This window comes from Nestor notabilis, unplaced genomic scaffold (genome assembly GCF_000696875.1).
Source record: "Nestor notabilis isolate BGI_N333 unplaced genomic scaffold, ASM69687v1 scaffold3590, whole genome shotgun sequence".
Taxonomy (NCBI): domain Eukaryota; kingdom Metazoa; phylum Chordata; class Aves; order Psittaciformes; family Psittacidae; genus Nestor; species Nestor notabilis.
Genome location: NW_009909538.1, coordinates 28,446 through 45,350, shown reverse-complemented (window position 1 = coordinate 45,350; position 16,905 = coordinate 28,446). Strand labels below are relative to the sequence as shown.

Sequence of the window (16,905 nt, the reverse complement as noted above, 5' to 3'; positions counted from 1 at the left end):
TTATTAGTTTGTTCAGTAGATAAAGCATTATATATCAGTCAAACATATTGCTGTTATCTTTTGTTCATCAGTCGTTACAACTGGTTTTGCCTATTCTGAATATCAATTAATAACAGTTCTGTGTAACCATACAAGTCCCTTATTATTCAACATATTCATGACTACCCTTCATCTATTTTTCATCTTCAAATGGTGAAAATTAAGGCTATTTCTAAAATGACCCATTAATATAAAATAAAAGCTTAAAGCTCAGCTTTAATAAATCTGAATTAAAATAAATCCAAATTAAGACTTCTCTCCCTGATCTTTGTGTGTTCTTGGAACTCATATCCGTAATGTGATACAACAGGACTTGCAGGGAGTGATATTGGAGAGAGCTGGTCATTGGAGAGTCAGAGAGAAGAGACGTATTTACCATTATTTTCTGAATAGGCAGGTTGTGGATCAGGCAAAGTGCCTGTATCTGTGGATTCCCTGCTTGAATCTTGCAAGCTTCAAACACAGTGAGTATAGCAGCACAACTGCTGTGCTGTTATGCCCTTCCATCGGTAAGGGGCTTCAAATACAGCTAATACGTCTCAGAAGACTTGTAGGGATTTATAACAGGCTTGTAACAAAACCTGGCATCTTCTAGGACTTCCTGGTAATCATTACAGTGGTTAGAGTGGCTCCTGGGAAGGGAGGAGCAGTGAGAGAGTTTGCTCATTTTCCTGAGCAGAAAACCACTGCCATCCACAGGATCAGCAAAGGGCCTGTGAAATACAAAAGTGAGGGTTTGTGTCCCTATAGTAGCAGCCATGGTAGGCAGGCACTGTCCTATCCTTCTGTCCTTCTCAGAAATGTGCCTGCTACTTTTCAGGTGGGAGTTCACAGCAAAAAGACCAGGAGATGTTCTGAGTTTTCAAAAACTTCTGAAACTTAACCAGCAATAGTGCAGCATTCCCTAGGTCTGGTGCCTGAATGCTGCTTACTATTCACAGCTCTAGCATTTGGACTCAGAAAACCATCTCCAGTGCAGCTCAATTCTATTAGTCTTGTGTTTTCTTTTTGCCTCAGTGCATCTGTTCAGAGAACTCCATGCAAAAGGATGTTTTCTGTGGAACTTTGGTAAAGTATTTCTGTGTTAGGAACCCCACAGACAAACTTGCTGCCAGTAGAGAGCCTCAGGACCCATCTCCTTCATCCTCTTGCAAGCTGGAGGCTGATTTGAGTGAGGTTCTTTGAAATATCTAAGTCCTCTTTTTTGGAGCTTGAGCTAGGTGTGCCACCTGAAGAGGCAAATGGTGTTACACCTATAGCTACGCTGTTTTCCTCTCATAGTGTCAAAGGTTCTCAAGTCTTTCTCCTCACATTTCTGTTTTTCTTACTATATAGAATCATAGAATGGTTTGGGTTGGAAAGGACCTTAAGATCATCTAGTTTCAACCCCCCTGCCATGAGCAGGGACACCCCACAATAAACTATGTCACCCAAGGCTCTGTCCAGCCTGGCCTTGAACACCACCAGGGTTGGAGCATTCACAACTTCCTTGGGCAACCTATTCCAGTGCCTCACCACCCTCACTGTGAAGAACTTCTTCCTTATATCTAATCTAAACTTCCCCTGTTTAAGTTTAAAGCCATTACCCCTTGTCCTACCACTACAGTCCCTAATGATATAAGCTGCATAAAGTAAAATTTTGGTTAATCCAAGTACTGGGGCTTATCTCACCTGCTTTTCCAAAGTCTCATTTTCCTGCAAATGATAAGCATGTGTACTAGGGTGGGGAGGGTTTTGGGTTTGGTTTTTGTTGGGGTTTTTTGTTTATGTTTTGTGGTAGTTGGGTTTGGGTTGGTTTTTTTTGGGTGGGAGGGAGGGAAGTTGGTGGGGGGGTGTTGATTGTTTGTTGATTTTTTCCTTTCCAAAAATAGGAGCCTCTATGGATGGGTGTATATACTCAGGCACCTGGAAGCATAGGACAGCCCTGCTGAAAATCAGGTCACTTATTCAAGTGCCTAAATACAGATTTACAGGTTCGATATTTGAATCCGTTTCTTTGAAAACTGTAACTTAAAAAATACCCCCTCTACCTCCACCTTACCTCATGCAGATCATTGGAGAGATTTTCCTCTGATTTTCACAAAGTACTTCTCACACCAGGACTCAGGCTCTGATGCCTCAGTTAAAGGGCTGGTTTAAGTGGAAGGTGATACTCCATGCATATTATCAGTGTTCTCCGTTCTGGTACAGGAGGTCAGGCAGGTGCCTGCTGAGGGCAGAGGAACTGCTGATCTGGCACTGCACTCACCAAGGGCCTTTTTACAGTTTTCAGGTCCCTTTTCACTGAGACACCCAAATGATCTGTTTACCAGAAACAGAGTTTAAAAGGATTCAGGACAAAAGCTTGTGGGTACTGAAATGAAAGTGTCATCACAGCTAGTGGCTTATTGAAAGTAAGGTTGCTTTCTCCTGCAGGCTGGCCAAGTCATGCAGAAGAGCTGTTCCTTGGAGGCATTACATTGACTGCCAGGTGGGATCTTCCTAAGGCTACGGAATTTTGCAAGCAATTATTGTAAAACGAACAAACCTATCAAATTCCAAACAAAAACCCCCAAAGCTGTGAGGGCAGTGTAATAATTGTTACCAAAATTGAGATAAAAGAAAACAAATGCATGAGCTGAGGTGCCTATGAGATGGATTTCCCTGTTTTGCTGTCAGCCCTCTGGCTCTGGGGGGCCAGCAGAGAGTGGCACCACACCGTTTATTGCAGCCATAGCATGCTGTGTCAAATCACTGGGATGAAAGTTATGACTTGAATGAATGGAATTTGGAAATTAATAGCAGATTTATCTGAATCTGGGTTTTCCTCTGAAATTCAGGAAAACCTGCATGCAGTCGTCTGGCCCTCTGAGTCACCCAAAGGAAGGGATGAGAAGTCTCTGTGCAGCAGTGCAAAGCAGGACAGAGTAAGCAAGAAAAGAAGAGTAGAGGAAAAGAATAGTGAAAAGCGACAAAGATTAAACCAGAAAAAGAGGAGAGATGAGTTTTCTTCAGAAAACAGAAGATAAAAATGCTTTAGCTTTAAAAACTTGATTGGCTACTTGTTTATAATCATCACCATGTTTCCTTGTAGAAAGGCAGGATCAATAAACAGGGAGCAGCTTGTACTCTCAGTGCTTTATTAATTCTGAGCTCAACTCTTCTAAGAAGTCCTGTCCATAACTTAAGCAGGAGCTGGGTGGGACTTTACTGACTCCCCAAGCGCAGGGAGGCATCTTCCCCTTTCCAGAGAGGTATAGTGGCTATGGGGTCTCTTGATGACCATGCTCTGGGGTGTAATTTTCAGGTACTCTTACTATGTGTGCACTGGAAATTATGTTCCAAATTGTTTAATGGTCAAAGGTCTAATTTTACAGAAAATAGAGTAAAAATATGATCTATCACTTTAATAGTCCTTGGCTATTTCTTAGCATCTCTCATCTAAAGAGTTTAAAGTACAGTTAAACCTTAAACAATCAAGACTTACAGTCTCCCCAGAAGGTAAGTTTGGTGCTTGTTTTGTTTTGCAAATGAGCAAACTAGGACACAGGGAGGAAGTGATTTGCCCTGCAAGGCAACATATGAAGGCTTAGAACAAATCCAGACTCTGATCTGGTCACCTACTACTTGATTTATTGAAGCCATTTTTTAGGTAAATCTTGTGCCGTGGCATTGGTGAGGTCCTAGCAGATTTTCACATCAAATGTAAATATTGACTAAGTCGAGGAAATCTATTCTAATAAGCAACAGTTCAAACGAAGGCCTTGTCTATTAGATTATCCCATTTTCTGCCCTTCTGGGTCATGTAATCTACGGTTCATGACACACAGAGACTTGACTTGAATTTTATACTTGCATACCGACTTGTCCATGTGTACCTTTGTGTGTTCATGCCTTTCTGCAGGGTCTTGCAGCAGCCCAAGCTGCTGCAGTGAAGAGGAAGCTCTCTTGGAGCACCCTGCGCCGGCAGCCGGGCCGGTGGGGGGACCGGCCACCGGCAGCTGGGCTGGTGGTGTGACCGCCAGCCACTGGGAGGCTGCTGGAATTTCGATGAGTTAATCTCATCACTTTATCACAGGGCACTTACAGAAATTACAGGGAGCTGTGAGCAGCTCACTGTGCTGGCAGCCAGCCCCAGGACCCATAAAAGAAATTGAGACACACACACACACAAAAAAGTCAGAGAACTTTGTTAAAGTTTGGAGATGATAGTATTTCTTGGATGAGTTCTGCTTGGGTAATGCTGATTGTGCCTTCTCTGGTGATGTCCCTGTTTCCTGCAGTAATGACAGGTATTGCCCCCAGCTGTAGCTCTCAATCCATGAAGTGCAGAGCATGTTTTGAGGCCTAATATAAAACCTCATTTACTTTGGAAGCATTGTCTTGTGTGAAGAGGGTACAGCGGGTCTCACCTCTAGCATTTGCACCTGTAAAGAGGGCTGTAAGACACAGCTACTGGTGCTTTTCTTCCTTTAGACTGGGCACAGTGTGTGGAAGGGGCATGTGAGCCTATGTTTAGTGTGAAGGCAGTAAGTATGGTGAATGGGTGTATTTCTTCAGCTGCGCTCGCCAGCAAACCCCATGGATGCTACACTATGTGGTGGCCACTGCTTTTCCACCCAGGAAGGGAAGCTTGCCCCTTGCCCACTCTCCTCTGGCTCTGCTCCTTAAACAGTCATGATCCCAGTATGGAAGTGCCTTTGAGAACTGTTTTTTAAGCTGTACAGGCAGCATGTATATGGTAACCAGTACCTATACCTACTCTGACACTATTGCATTTAGTTGTGATGTAGGTTTCGTAAACTCTTTCCAGTACTTTGCTTGTCAAGGAGTTCATGGGCTGGAGGCATGAGGAAAGTGGGAGGTCTACTTGACACAGGGTAGATGGAGCTTGAGCTACCAGATGAGGGCTGTCACTGCCTCCCGCTGCTACAAGGGCTCAGTGCCCTTGGTCCAGTGTCTCTGTTAGGGGGCAAATTTTTGGCCATGAGACCACGAAACATGAAGTTTTACATCTCTCCAGAAGTCTGGTCCTAGCTTTGTTGAGAAAGGTGGGTATTGAAACTAAGGCAAAATCTTCCGAAGTGAGGCTGTGTTGGAGTGTTCTCCCAGGTTTGTTCTGTCTCTGTTCCTTCCTGTGTGGGGCACAGCAAGTATCTGATCATGAGGTAAGGGCCTCTGATGAGTACATCAGTCTGTAATGTGCTGGAGCTGTGTGTCTAAAGCAGGAGTTTGTTTATTACCTTGAGATCAAGCCTGAATCTCAATTTCCAGCTCTCAGAATGTTGATACATTGCTGGTTATTGAAATTCAGGTGCTGCACAATGACGAAATACAGTCTGAATGGAAGCAACTTGTGCAGCACACTGCTCCTGCAGACAAGCTGCATTTTGGGGGCAGATTATCAATGGTGAGGAATGGGGTGGCTGGGCTGAAGCTTTAGGGGCAAGTTGCAAGTCTTGTGACAAAACAAGGCCAAGAGGTAAAAGGTTTATAACTAGCTGGCAGATCACCTTTGGGCTTTGGGGTTGTGTGCTCCTGGGATTTCACACAGCATGGGCCAGACATAATGAGTACTTTATTCCTTTTGAATCCGTGCTCTGTCTTTCGACTCAGATTCCCAATGGGCTTTCCAACTGCTTAGTTAGCCCCAGAGTCTAACCCCAGATATTGTTATGTATCAGATTGTTGATCTTTATTTAGAGGATGGAAGGGTCTTGCACAACAACATAGAAATCCATTACAGAAGTAGGAACAAAAATCAAGTCCTGTCCCAGTGCTACTAAATTGTAAGCTCTACTTCTAATCTGATGGTATACAAAGTCCATAATGTGTGCTTTCTTGGCTCTTATCTACATTTCTTCCTGTAGCTCTAATTGAACTCTTGAATCTTGATTTCTTGCTCTAAACCACCAAACCAACTTCTTCATTCTTCTGAACTGACTGTAGAGCTTAGAAATCCTTTTTGGAGCTGCCTGATTCACCCAGTAGTTAGACTGCCTTAAATGTATTGTCATTGTCAATGCATCGCTGTCAAGCTTAGATTTCCAGTCCTGCTCTGCAGCAAACATTGAATAACTCTCTTCAGAAATATCACCTCCAAAATGAACGGCAGGATGTAGACAGCCATTTCTGTTTGTTTTCTTCAAGGACTAAATAATTGCTACATTATACTGTGATCCAGCACTTACATTCTCATATCAGACCTTTGCATCCATGTTTCAGTTTCTTTCTTGGCTTATGATAAAATATTATGTGACCAGAAGTAAATTTGGGATGCTTCTTCCCGTTTTATCTCAGAGGCAATGTCATGAAGTGATCATAAGTGAAAAAGAATGAGGAAAAAAATGCTGATGCTCTTTTCAGAGGGATGAGATGCAGGTGCACAAGGACTAATAAAGTAAAACTGGAAAGATGTGCCTAGAGAAACTGTCCATTTTACAGGACATCTTATCCATCTTCTCAGTCTGCACCTACTGCTTCCCTGCTGCCTGTAGTATGCCAGCAGGCAGGAGAAAGCGAAGGACAAAATGTCATCCCTGAGCTCCCTGCTCCCCTAGGCAAGGCAAGAAAGGGCAGGTAACATCCCTCCTACATGGAGCAAGACTGGCCACAGAGGAAATGCTGCTAATGTCTAAACTGTTACCACTCTCAGCTCTGGACTTCAGGGAACAGGCCAGGTTATAAAGGATGCAGCACAAGGGACGATGATGTGCCTGGAGAGGACATTGCATCTGAAAGCCCAGCATTGCAGTCACCCCCTTGGATGGACAGGTTTCTCTCAATACTTAGAGCAGTATTGGTTTTTTCTGAAATGTCTTCTACATAGTGCTGGGCTCTCTAAGAGCCATCATCAGGCAGCTGTGATCTCAGAGTATGTGTGTGTGCAAATGTGTGAGCAAACATACAGCATATACAGACTGATGGTGGTGGGAATATCTGGGCACTACAGCTTGTCCCTGGATCACTGGGGAGAAAATGGTTCCTGGGTGACCATCTTTGTGTTTGATTGCAGGGAATATTGAATACAGCTGCCCGGCCACCAATGAATGTGAGATCACGAAACGGAGGCGCAAGTCCTGTCAGGCCTGTCGCTTCATGAAATGCCTCAAAGTGGGGATGCTAAAAGAAGGTAAGACAGAGTCAGACTGAGAATTGCTCTCTGTCCCAACAGCACCTGAGACTCCAGGCCTTGCAGGATCTCTTAGGCTAACTACACGCTTACCCTCTCTAGCTTTCCAAAGGTATTTTTTTACAGGCTTTGTAAAAGAGTCAGGATGGGCAGAGACCAAGAGGGCAGTCTAGAGAGAAGAGGGGTTCTAGCCAGCACCCTCATGATAGGATATTACTTCTAATACATGCAAATTTGAAAAATAACTGGAAACTGTCAGTGCCAGACTTTCCCAAAGGAACCCCAGGCTGGAAGGTGTTTCACTTCTTGCTCCCCAGGTCATTTTGCAGTATTGAGGTCATTTTGCCCTTTGTGTGATCACAACTGGCTTCACTGGGCTTTGTAAAGTAAGGATGGAGTTAAGGAAGAGCTATGGCACAGTGTGCAACAAAAAACTGCCCATACTCCCACTTGGGAGATTTCCTGAAGATGGGCACAGGTTTGTCTGGGAGCTGTGGGTCCCCTGCCCTGCACACCCAACCTGCATTGTGCTCAGCCTGTTGATTAGTTCAACGCCCTCTGCTCTCCAAGCAGTGTTCAGCTTCTTTCTTGTGCTGCTTTTCCTTCCCCCACTGCCCTCCCCAATCCTTGTCCATTCAAGGTGAACCACAGGGAATTCAGTGGCAATTAAACACATTCTTATGGATTGACTTTAAAGCTTCATTTCCCTTGGGTCCCTCTGAGAGAGGCAGCAAGGGGAAAGGAAGGGGAAGGAAGGAGAAGCATTGCATGTAACTGTCTGCATTGCTGTACCTGGCAGAGCATAGTCGCCTCAGTTAACCACAAAGAACAGCAGCTGGCTGTGATCTGCGCAAGTCCCGTATGCTGGAGCCAAGATGCCAGCATGCAGCTTGCTTCCAGGTCATACCATCATAGCAGCTGGTGATGAATTGTACAGTGTCACTTGAGCATGTATTGCTTTGCACTAGAGCGCTCTCATTTCTTGAGAGGCAAGTTGATGGCAGCCAGTGTTGTTAAGAATGTAGATTAGATGTTAAACCCTATTGTGTTCTTTGATGGATGTGTAGTTTCTGTGGTTAAATATCTTCCTGCTAAAGCACCTCAGTTACCAAGGGCAGGAGTTGCAGGCTTGTGTAGTCTGGTCCTCCCTGAGGTGTAGAGGTGGTAGACTCAGAGGATCTTGAACCACTGCTGGGAGGGAGGCACCTACTTTTGGACCTAGATAGGGACCACTGGAAACGTGTTTCTCTACATGTGGTAGTTCATGGAGGGGATATATCCCCTTACCCACATGCCAATCCACACTAGTGACACTGGCATTAGTGGGAGCGCAGATGGGTAATGCGCTCAAGCCTGTTCATATGAATCCCATAACCCAACCTTAAAAGCCTGAGCTTTTAAGTGGCTCCAGTCACTCTGCAGAGCAGGAGCATGGGTCCAGTCTTACTGTCTGCCTGTGCCTGTGCTGCCCTGCATCCAAGTATTTGAGCTTCTCAGAGCTGGCAGCTTGGGGATCAGAGCCCCAGAAGCCTGCACTGGCATGTTTGACTGTGTGGCCAGAGCATCCTCTGCTTCCAGTTCTGGGAGTCTGGCACAGTCCAGAGCAGGTTCCTGTGAAGGGTTCTCTGGCTTAGCCTCCAAGTTATGTGAAAACAGTTAACTCCTTCCAGACCAGAGTTAGGCTGGAAAGCAGTGTAGGTTAACTCACACCATGCTGTGCCTGAACTCCTGAACCTCATGGGATACTACACATGGCAACCTGAAATTTGACTCTACAATTGCTTTTGTGCTGAGGTGTATTTAGTTATTCATATAGGGATTGATTTGGCATCATTAAAGCCAATGGGGAAGGATGGTTTGCTATTGATATTAGTGTATCCGTGATCCTGCCCATAATATTTGGAGCTATGGAATATGCAGTATAAAGATTTATTGATAGTAATGGGATGCAAGAACACATGACAATATCAAAAGGAGCAGAGGAGACTCCACTAGCAATCTGCAAATAGTACTCCTGCGTCCTAACACAGAGTGGGCAAGTAATGTGGGGCAAGCATCTTTTTTCCTTTGCGTTTTTTTTATTGCTCAGTTTCCCAAGATGAGAAATAAGGGTCAAACTGCTTTGCTTTGTAAAAGGATTGTGAAGACTGATTAATCAACTTTATGTGAAGCCTGGTGGAAGCACAAAGTATTAGTATACGTAATTCAATCAATGCACATCTTTAAAAGCAAAATCCAAAAACGGGGGAAAATGGGTTTACAGTCTTTGGTCTCCACAGACCCAGGAATTTCTGGAAAGAACAAATCCATAATTGTTTGACTTTCTCAAAAATGCAGAGTTGACAAGGGATTTTGGATTAGAAAAGTTTCATTGGTCTTTTCCATGATCTGTCATCCTGTTAGCTCATCCATCCCTTTTCTTTGCCAAGGCAGGAATGTTCCCAGCTGTACAGTTCTTGTAGTTTAATTTTGGTTTTTAAATCTCTGATGTCTTCGTTTCCCCAGAGATCCAGTTCTGCAGTCTCTCAGCACTTGTTAGGACAAGACGTGTCTTGATACTTGAGCTAGGATTATTTTTTTTCCCCTTTCAGTAGTTCCCTTTCCTGCTTTGCTGCGGTGCACCTCTCTTTTCCATGGCTTCATCCATGGCAGAAGGTTGCTAAGCCGGGTTCTTTCTCCTGCTCGATTACCAGGGGTTTGAGAAAAAGAGTCTTGTGATTAAAGGTGAGATCTAGAAGCCTCTTCTTCTCTTGACAGGTTTCTTCTTGTTGTCCTTGGCACTGGGCTGGTAACTTAGTGGGGACTTTTCTGGGTAAATAAACTGTCCTTCCTCTGAAGAAGAGTATAATATTCCATTAGTACCTAATTAAGGGCTTCATGATTTCTTCTCATTAAAGGAAGAGAGGTTTTCCTGGTCATTGTCATCATACATGATGTTCATACCACCTCCTGCCCACTGGGTGTGTGGCATGAGCTTGTTCTTCAGGCAGAAGGCACCACTATTCAGAGATGGCAGAATCAGGAAAATGTGACTTCAAGCTTCTGCCTTATGCTTTAAACGCTCATCTGATGCTGCCAAAGAGATGTAGGCCCTCCTCCTGGGAGTGCCTGTGAGGGGTCACCAGACATCTTCTCTCATCCCTGTAGAGGCTGCCACTCGTAGAGGTAGCCCTTGAAGATCTGGGGAGACTGCCCCTAAAACAAAAGTGCAGGTTATTCAGGCAATGCCGAGTGAATGAAGATCAGGGGAGGAAGACAGCCAATGGAGCAATCAATAGGTGTCTCAGATATCCAGGCCACTTTCTTTAAGAGAGCTCTGATCAATGCATTGCAACAAGGGAACTGCACGGACACCAGAGCTTTGCTGTCTCAGGTTCTCCTGGCGTGATCCTCTCGTCCTGCCTGCAGGGCAGGCGAGACTCGCTGGGGAAAGTGGCAGGCAGAAAGCTCTGCCCACGGAGCCCAACTGGCTCAGATGTCTGAAGTGTTGGCCTGTCTGGCTGCCTGTGTCTCACTTTCCTCTTCCATCTTGAGTGTGCCCCCAGAGAGCATTAATTAGCCCCTCACTAGCAGGCTCAGATAGGAAGCTGCTGAATCTGGAGTCCAGGATTCCAGCAGACTCCAGTCCCAATGCCCCTGTGGAGAGGCACCATTGCTAGAAAACCTGTGCTGTGCTGCTCTTGGCCTTGCTGTAGCACCAGCCTTCAGACAGCAGGAGATGGGGTTTCTTCACAGCTTCATCCAATAGAAGCATATGGCCCCTTCTCTGCAAAAACCAGGGAAACCCAAGCACCCTGTGGTACTGCTGACCCCAAATGAAGATGCTATCTACATACATGCCTGGTCAGTGGGGATGGCCAGCGAAGGAAGGCGTGCCCTGCAACTTGCAGAGGAGAGGCATTGTGCAGAGCTGGACATCCCTGTCCTTGACCACCCCATAGCCCCTCTACTCCCAGCACTCTGTGTCTTGTGCCCCCAGTGACCAAATGTAGCTCTTTAACTCTGGGCTCTACAAAATAGATCTAGATCTCTCTGGCTTTCTAGTATGATTGATAGAGAAATTTCAGTGGTTTGGCAAGTCTCTTTTAAAACCTCAGTATACCTCGTCAGTTTTGGGGAGAATATAACCTTGCCATTCACGCTCTAGCCACCCATGGCCTTTCTGTTCTACAGCAATTTGTTTGTCGTGAAGAGGTAGATGTAATTTCAGGTGACACATGGCTTCTGTAAATGGGCTCAGAGGTTTGATTTTGGACATTGGCTGGTTAAACATGACCTCACGGCCTTGCTCTCCACACCTCTGCTGCCTCTCTGAAGTCACAGTCGTGTGTGTCACCTTGCAGTACTACACCATGAAGAGGACAGTCATGTCAGTCCTTCTTTGTATGTCAGTGTGGTGGGTTGACCTTGGCTGGCCATGTGCCGCACGAAGTTGCACTCTCAGACCCCCTTCTCAGCAGGACAGGGGAGAATATACTATGAAGATGTTCGTGGGTCAAGATAACATCAGGGAGATCGCTCAGGAATTACCATCATGGGCAGATTTCAACTTGAGGAAAATTTATTTTATTGCCAGTTAATAGGACAGGAGGATATTGAGAAATAAAAACAAAAATAAAACCACCTTCTTCCCACTTCTGCTTCTTTCCAGGCTCAACTAACTCACAAGGTCTGCCTCCTCCCCCCAAAACATCACAGGTGGATAGGGATTGGGGATTGTGGAGAGCCACCCTGTCCCTGGTGTCTTTGGGAGTACCTTGCCTATGAGGAACTTGCAACAAGCTGATAACCCTTGTGCTGCCTAAGGGCCTGCATCTGTGTGAAAGTTGGAGGTGGTCCCCACTTTAAAGATGGCAAGCCTGTAATCTCCAGATTTCAGAAATGTCTGTCTCTTAAATCCATGCTCCTCCTATTGAAGACCCTGGCTGAGTAGGAAACGCTGTAGCCATTGATGCTTTCCTAATGTTTACTCCTAACTCTCCTAACTCTTTCCCTTACCAGCTGTAGCCAGGGGCTGATGGTGTAAATGTTTCCCAATTAAACAAATCTGTCACCCTGGGCAGGCCTGTCTCTGTGATATTATAAATTGGGTGAAGTCATCTAGTATCTAAACAAGGGATTCCAAGTACTAGCAATCCCAAACTACTTCCACTTAGTAACTTTGCCTTCATCCTTCACTAAAATCCAGATATCTGAATCAACAGCAGACCTCTTTTTTGGCAACATAATCAAATGGAGGGTGTTTCATTTCTGTTTTCAAGTGAAAGAATCTCTCAATGAAGCAAAGTGTTTGCAGCACCCTCTCCCCTTTCCCTCCTGCCCCCATCCCTGCTTCCAGACCATGTTTTCTCAAAAAGATATTTGATTTCAGTGAAAGCTCAGCTGACATCTCTGCAATATGTTCAGGTTCTTGCTTTGTGCTTCCTGGGAAGGATGAGGGCTCCTCCGGGGATTCTGGGTAATTGGGTTAGTGGCCAGCTCATGTCAGGAAATTAAAAGGCAGCCCTGATCAGGTTGCTGCTGCATGTGATTTAATGGCTTTGTATTTATAGAGTATTCTGCCTCCAGCCGGTGCCAGAAATATCACTATTGGAGGCATCCAAATGAAAGAAGAGAAAGAAAAATTATTTTTCTTTCTGTAAAATACCCCTGTGTTTAAAAACAGACAGGCAACCTCCTGTCCTTTGAAACAGGATCTCCAAGTGCAGTGAGTGGCATCTTGATGTCTATATCATCCACACCTATTTTCCAAGGTATGAATCGAGTATTTGCAATGTGGCTTGGGGTGGGCCATGTGCTGCCTTTGGCAGGGTGATGGTAATTCTCCAAAGAGGAGGGTTCCAGTGGATGGACAGTCCACAAAGTACACACTGGGCTAATGGCACTTGCTGTCTTTTTTCTGGCCGTAAGACTGGATGCACAAGTGCATCCAGGACCCTTCCGACATCTCCCATATCCAGTGGATTATAAATCTGTTTAGTTTGGTTTCTCCCATTCATTTATTAATGTGTCTAGGTTCTTGCCATACCTAACTAAATCCCCATTCTGTGAAACATGAAGTCCAGGCTCCATCAATGTACATCTGTTGAGAAAGGCATCACCTCCACACAGGTTTATGGTAAACACTTTGTGCATTCTGTCACCAGAAATTATGCTTAGTGCTCTTATAACGTGAAAAGAGGAAGCTGATAAAAGCTGCAACCATCCAGGGACATTTAGACCCCAAGCATTGTGTTACAAGCTTTTAGGCAGTTCTGACAACATGGTAAGACCAGGTTGGATGAGGATTTCAGCAACCTGGCTTAGTGGAAGTTGTCCCTGCCCATGCCAGTGCGATTGGAACTAGATGATCTTTAAGGTCCCTTCCAACCTAAACCATTTTATGATTCTATGATACTCTGAGGTGAGAAAGAGTGGGGTGGGACTGAGTGAATCCATTTCCCTCACTCACCTGCTGAAGGGTATTCTGAGAGGGTCTTTACTTAGAATTGACTGGCACAGCTGTTCTAAATTTAAGAATTAAATGAAAAGTGGACACTAGTGTTTACTGTTGGAAAAGCCACTGCTGAGGTGGCACTGCAAGGTTGCTTTAAGAGGCTGGCCAAGGCAGCAGCATGGTGTGTTGTTGATTCTAACTCCCTCACCTCTGTGGATCTCCATCACAAGTGGGCTTCTCTCCCTGTAGTGGTGGGGCCCTCTCCATTGCGTTGCTTACCTAAAAATTTGTTTCTTGATCCATGCTTACGTTCCTTTACCTGTTCCAGAAGGCTCATATGCTCTACCTAAATAGACTGAGACAGAAAACTGGGCTAGAGAAAGCATTGGTTTGACCCTGTTCTTTTGGTAGTCAGTGGAGAGAAGTATCCATCATCACTCCTGACCTGTCTGACCTGTGAGATGAATGTGGAGGTGCCTGCTTCTCTCTATTGCCTACCAAGGGAGCCCAGATGCACAGAAGGGAGCTATTAAAAGTCTAAAGTAAGATGAGTTAAATCACACCCAGGGCTGCAGGTCCCTCTAGGAAGTAAACACCCCTTCGGGGATTTAGCTCTGAACACTATCTCTTGGAAAGTTAGTGGGCCTCTGGTAGCAGGTATATCATACATCACAGGGCTAACCTGTCTCTCTGTGTCCAGGGACTCTTTAACCAGACAGACAGCAAAGAAGCTTTCCTACCCAACAGCATATCCCTGAAAACATCAAAGGTGGGGCAGGCTGCAACATCCTGCTTGAACTGATCTAATCTCTCTGTAGGCCCTTGTAAGACAGGAGATGGATTTTTTTAAACTTTGCTGCCTCCCTCCCCAGGCTTGTTCCCCACCCTTCCATTGCAAGTGTCCTTCCCAGGATTGCTGACCTGCATCATGCCAGTTGCTGCATTTTAATGGCCGTGCTGTGACCCTCAAGTTGGTTTTCTATGTTTCAAAAGTATTGGGTAATTACACCAGCCATCTATTAGGAGATTTTTCCAGGGGCTGACCTCTTTTTGCAGCAGTATAAGAGCCTAATGGTATAAAGAGTTCTTTTTCCCTTCCCATGCTGGAATCTGAGAGTAATGAAAGAGCCTAGTCAGGTTGCAGCCTCTTTACTCTCAGACAGAGATGCCTTTCCCTATAGTCTATTTCTTTCCCAATCTTGGCAAGACTAACATTTATGGTCATCCCTGCTCTCTGTTTCCTACATAGGCCTCCTCCTGGCTCACTCATCTCATCACCACATCCTGTTGTCTGTCCTGAAGTTCAGAGCAAATAGGGAGACAGAAATTCTGTAGGAGACACCTTGGGCATACCCCTTGTCCCTTTCTTTCTTCTCTGCTTTCAGCCTACACCTTCCAGCTTCCTTGGGCAGTGCCAATCCATGTACTTTAGATGGCAGCTCCTGGGGACTGGGACATCCCTGTTAGCTACAGAGCACCATCCCAGCTCAGACCCTGGGAGAGCAAGCAGACTGCACTGATGCAGAAACTGCAGCTCAAGGGTCGGATGGGCAGTGGCCACAGGACCTGGCCTGGTGTATGGGAAAGCTCAGCAGAAGCAGCCCCAGGGGCATTGCTCGCTGGCCAGCACTTGCCCTATGTTCCCTTCAGTTGTGTCCTTCTTGATCTAGACACAGACTGTACCATGCAAACCCTGTACCTTGGCTCCTCCACTAGCTCTTTTGGCAAGATAGATCTTTCTGTTCCTATCAATTCATGGGCATGTGATAGGACTCGATGGAAAGTGAGGTGAGGCCAGTAATTTGATGCGACAGCTGATATTGGGCCTAGACTGTATTTCCCACTGGCCAGGGCTTAGCTTCACAGAGCTTTTAAGAGTATTTTTAGTCCCCAGAAAATAAAACAGAAACTAAACCTGACTCTGTGCTGTCGCCTCTGCATACTCGGCTATTTTTACTTCCGACAGACTCGGCCTGGGTCCAGCTTTTAAAAAAAGCTGGAATTATTTTACTTCCATTAAGAAAAAAACCCGAAAGCCTGATGTTATCAAGTCAGCAAGGGGACATCTGATCCCAAAGTTGTCGGCAGACATCTCTCTGAGGGGCATGTCCGAGAAACGCAGGGAGCTTGAACAGATCAGCAGATCAGCTCTACCACTGCAGAGGCTTGGTGCTGGCACAGACCTCGCTGCAAAAGCACTTGGAACACGAGTGGCACCCACAGGACGCTTAGAAAACTGACATCCCTACCCCAGGCCGGATGGTGAGCTGAGAAGTCCCGCACAAGTCCTGTCGCTGCCCAGCATGCTTCCTGCTAGATCAGAGCAGGCTCAGGCAGGTTGGGAGCTGAGAGTGTGCTGCCAGTGAGCCAAGACTCACTCCCTATGGCAGACACCAGGGTCAGCACCTAGGTCAGATGGGGTGCCAGGACTCTTATGCAGGGTCCCTCAAAAGGTAACAAGATTCAGTGACCAGCAGCAACGTGCAACACAGGGGAGCAGGAGGAGAGGGATGTTTCCAGCACGTTTCTAGCTATTTAGCCTTCATTTGGTGAAGAAGCAGCTGCCAGAAAGGTAGGTTACCAAGGGATGATACTTCCCAAAGTTTGCCCTATACTGTTGCATGTCACACTGTGTATGTAAGCACTCCTTTCTTTACTGTTCTAGCAGGCCCTCCTTGCTGATACTGTCAAGAAGGGAGGTCCAGGAGTGCCTATGGTGACAATTTTGTAGGATGAGTGCCTTCTCTCCTGGGAAGTGGCCAGTTGTGATCCATGTGAGAAATGGTTATGTCCAGGAGCTGGAAGGCAGCTGCTTTCTCTTGCCGCTGTCTTGTCAAGCTGTGGCACCAAATCCTATGTAAAAGTCTTCAGTATGGACCAGCTGCATCTTGTAAGTGGTCACTGCACATTGTAGTTAAAGCTCAGGAGACTGCACATTTGGTGTGAAATCTACCCTTGGGGTTACAAGTGTATGTACCACTCAGCCTTGCTCCAGCCCTCTGTCTCTCATCTCCCTTCTCCTTACACTCTCTCACTTCCATTCATATCTTAGTTTACATCTCCCTCAGTTTCTTCTCTGTTCAGTGTTTTCCTTCATGCTGTTTCTCTGAGCTCACCCACTCCATTTTTAATGTCCTTTAGTGTCCCTTTCACAGCTGCATTGTAACCAGACTGCCTATCTTAAAATCAGCCACCGAGGAAATCAAAGTAGAACAGCAGGTATTAACAAGCCACCTGAATACCACAGCTCAGTACCAGGTCCTGATTTTGTCCATGCCCTTCCCTTCCATCTAGGTATGACCTATTAGGCTGTCAGATC

At 45.7% G+C, this 16,905-nt stretch overlaps 1 protein-coding gene across 3 annotated transcripts in view; it reads left to right on the top strand.

Annotated features, from left to right (window-relative positions):
- Positions 1-16,905, top strand: part of ESRRB (estrogen-related receptor beta) — a 38,230-nt gene that overhangs the window by 4,818 nt on the left and 16,507 nt on the right. For 2 of the 3 annotated variants that reach the window (XM_010009323.1, XM_010009394.1), the window contains exon 2: positions 7,034-7,150. The exons of the other annotated variant lie outside the window; for it this stretch is intronic. In XM_010009323.1, coding sequence (XP_010007625.1) covers positions 7,034-7,150 — 117 coding nt within the window. The remainder of the gene's footprint in view (positions 1-7,033; positions 7,151-16,905) is intronic. 3 annotated transcript variants of the gene reach the window in all.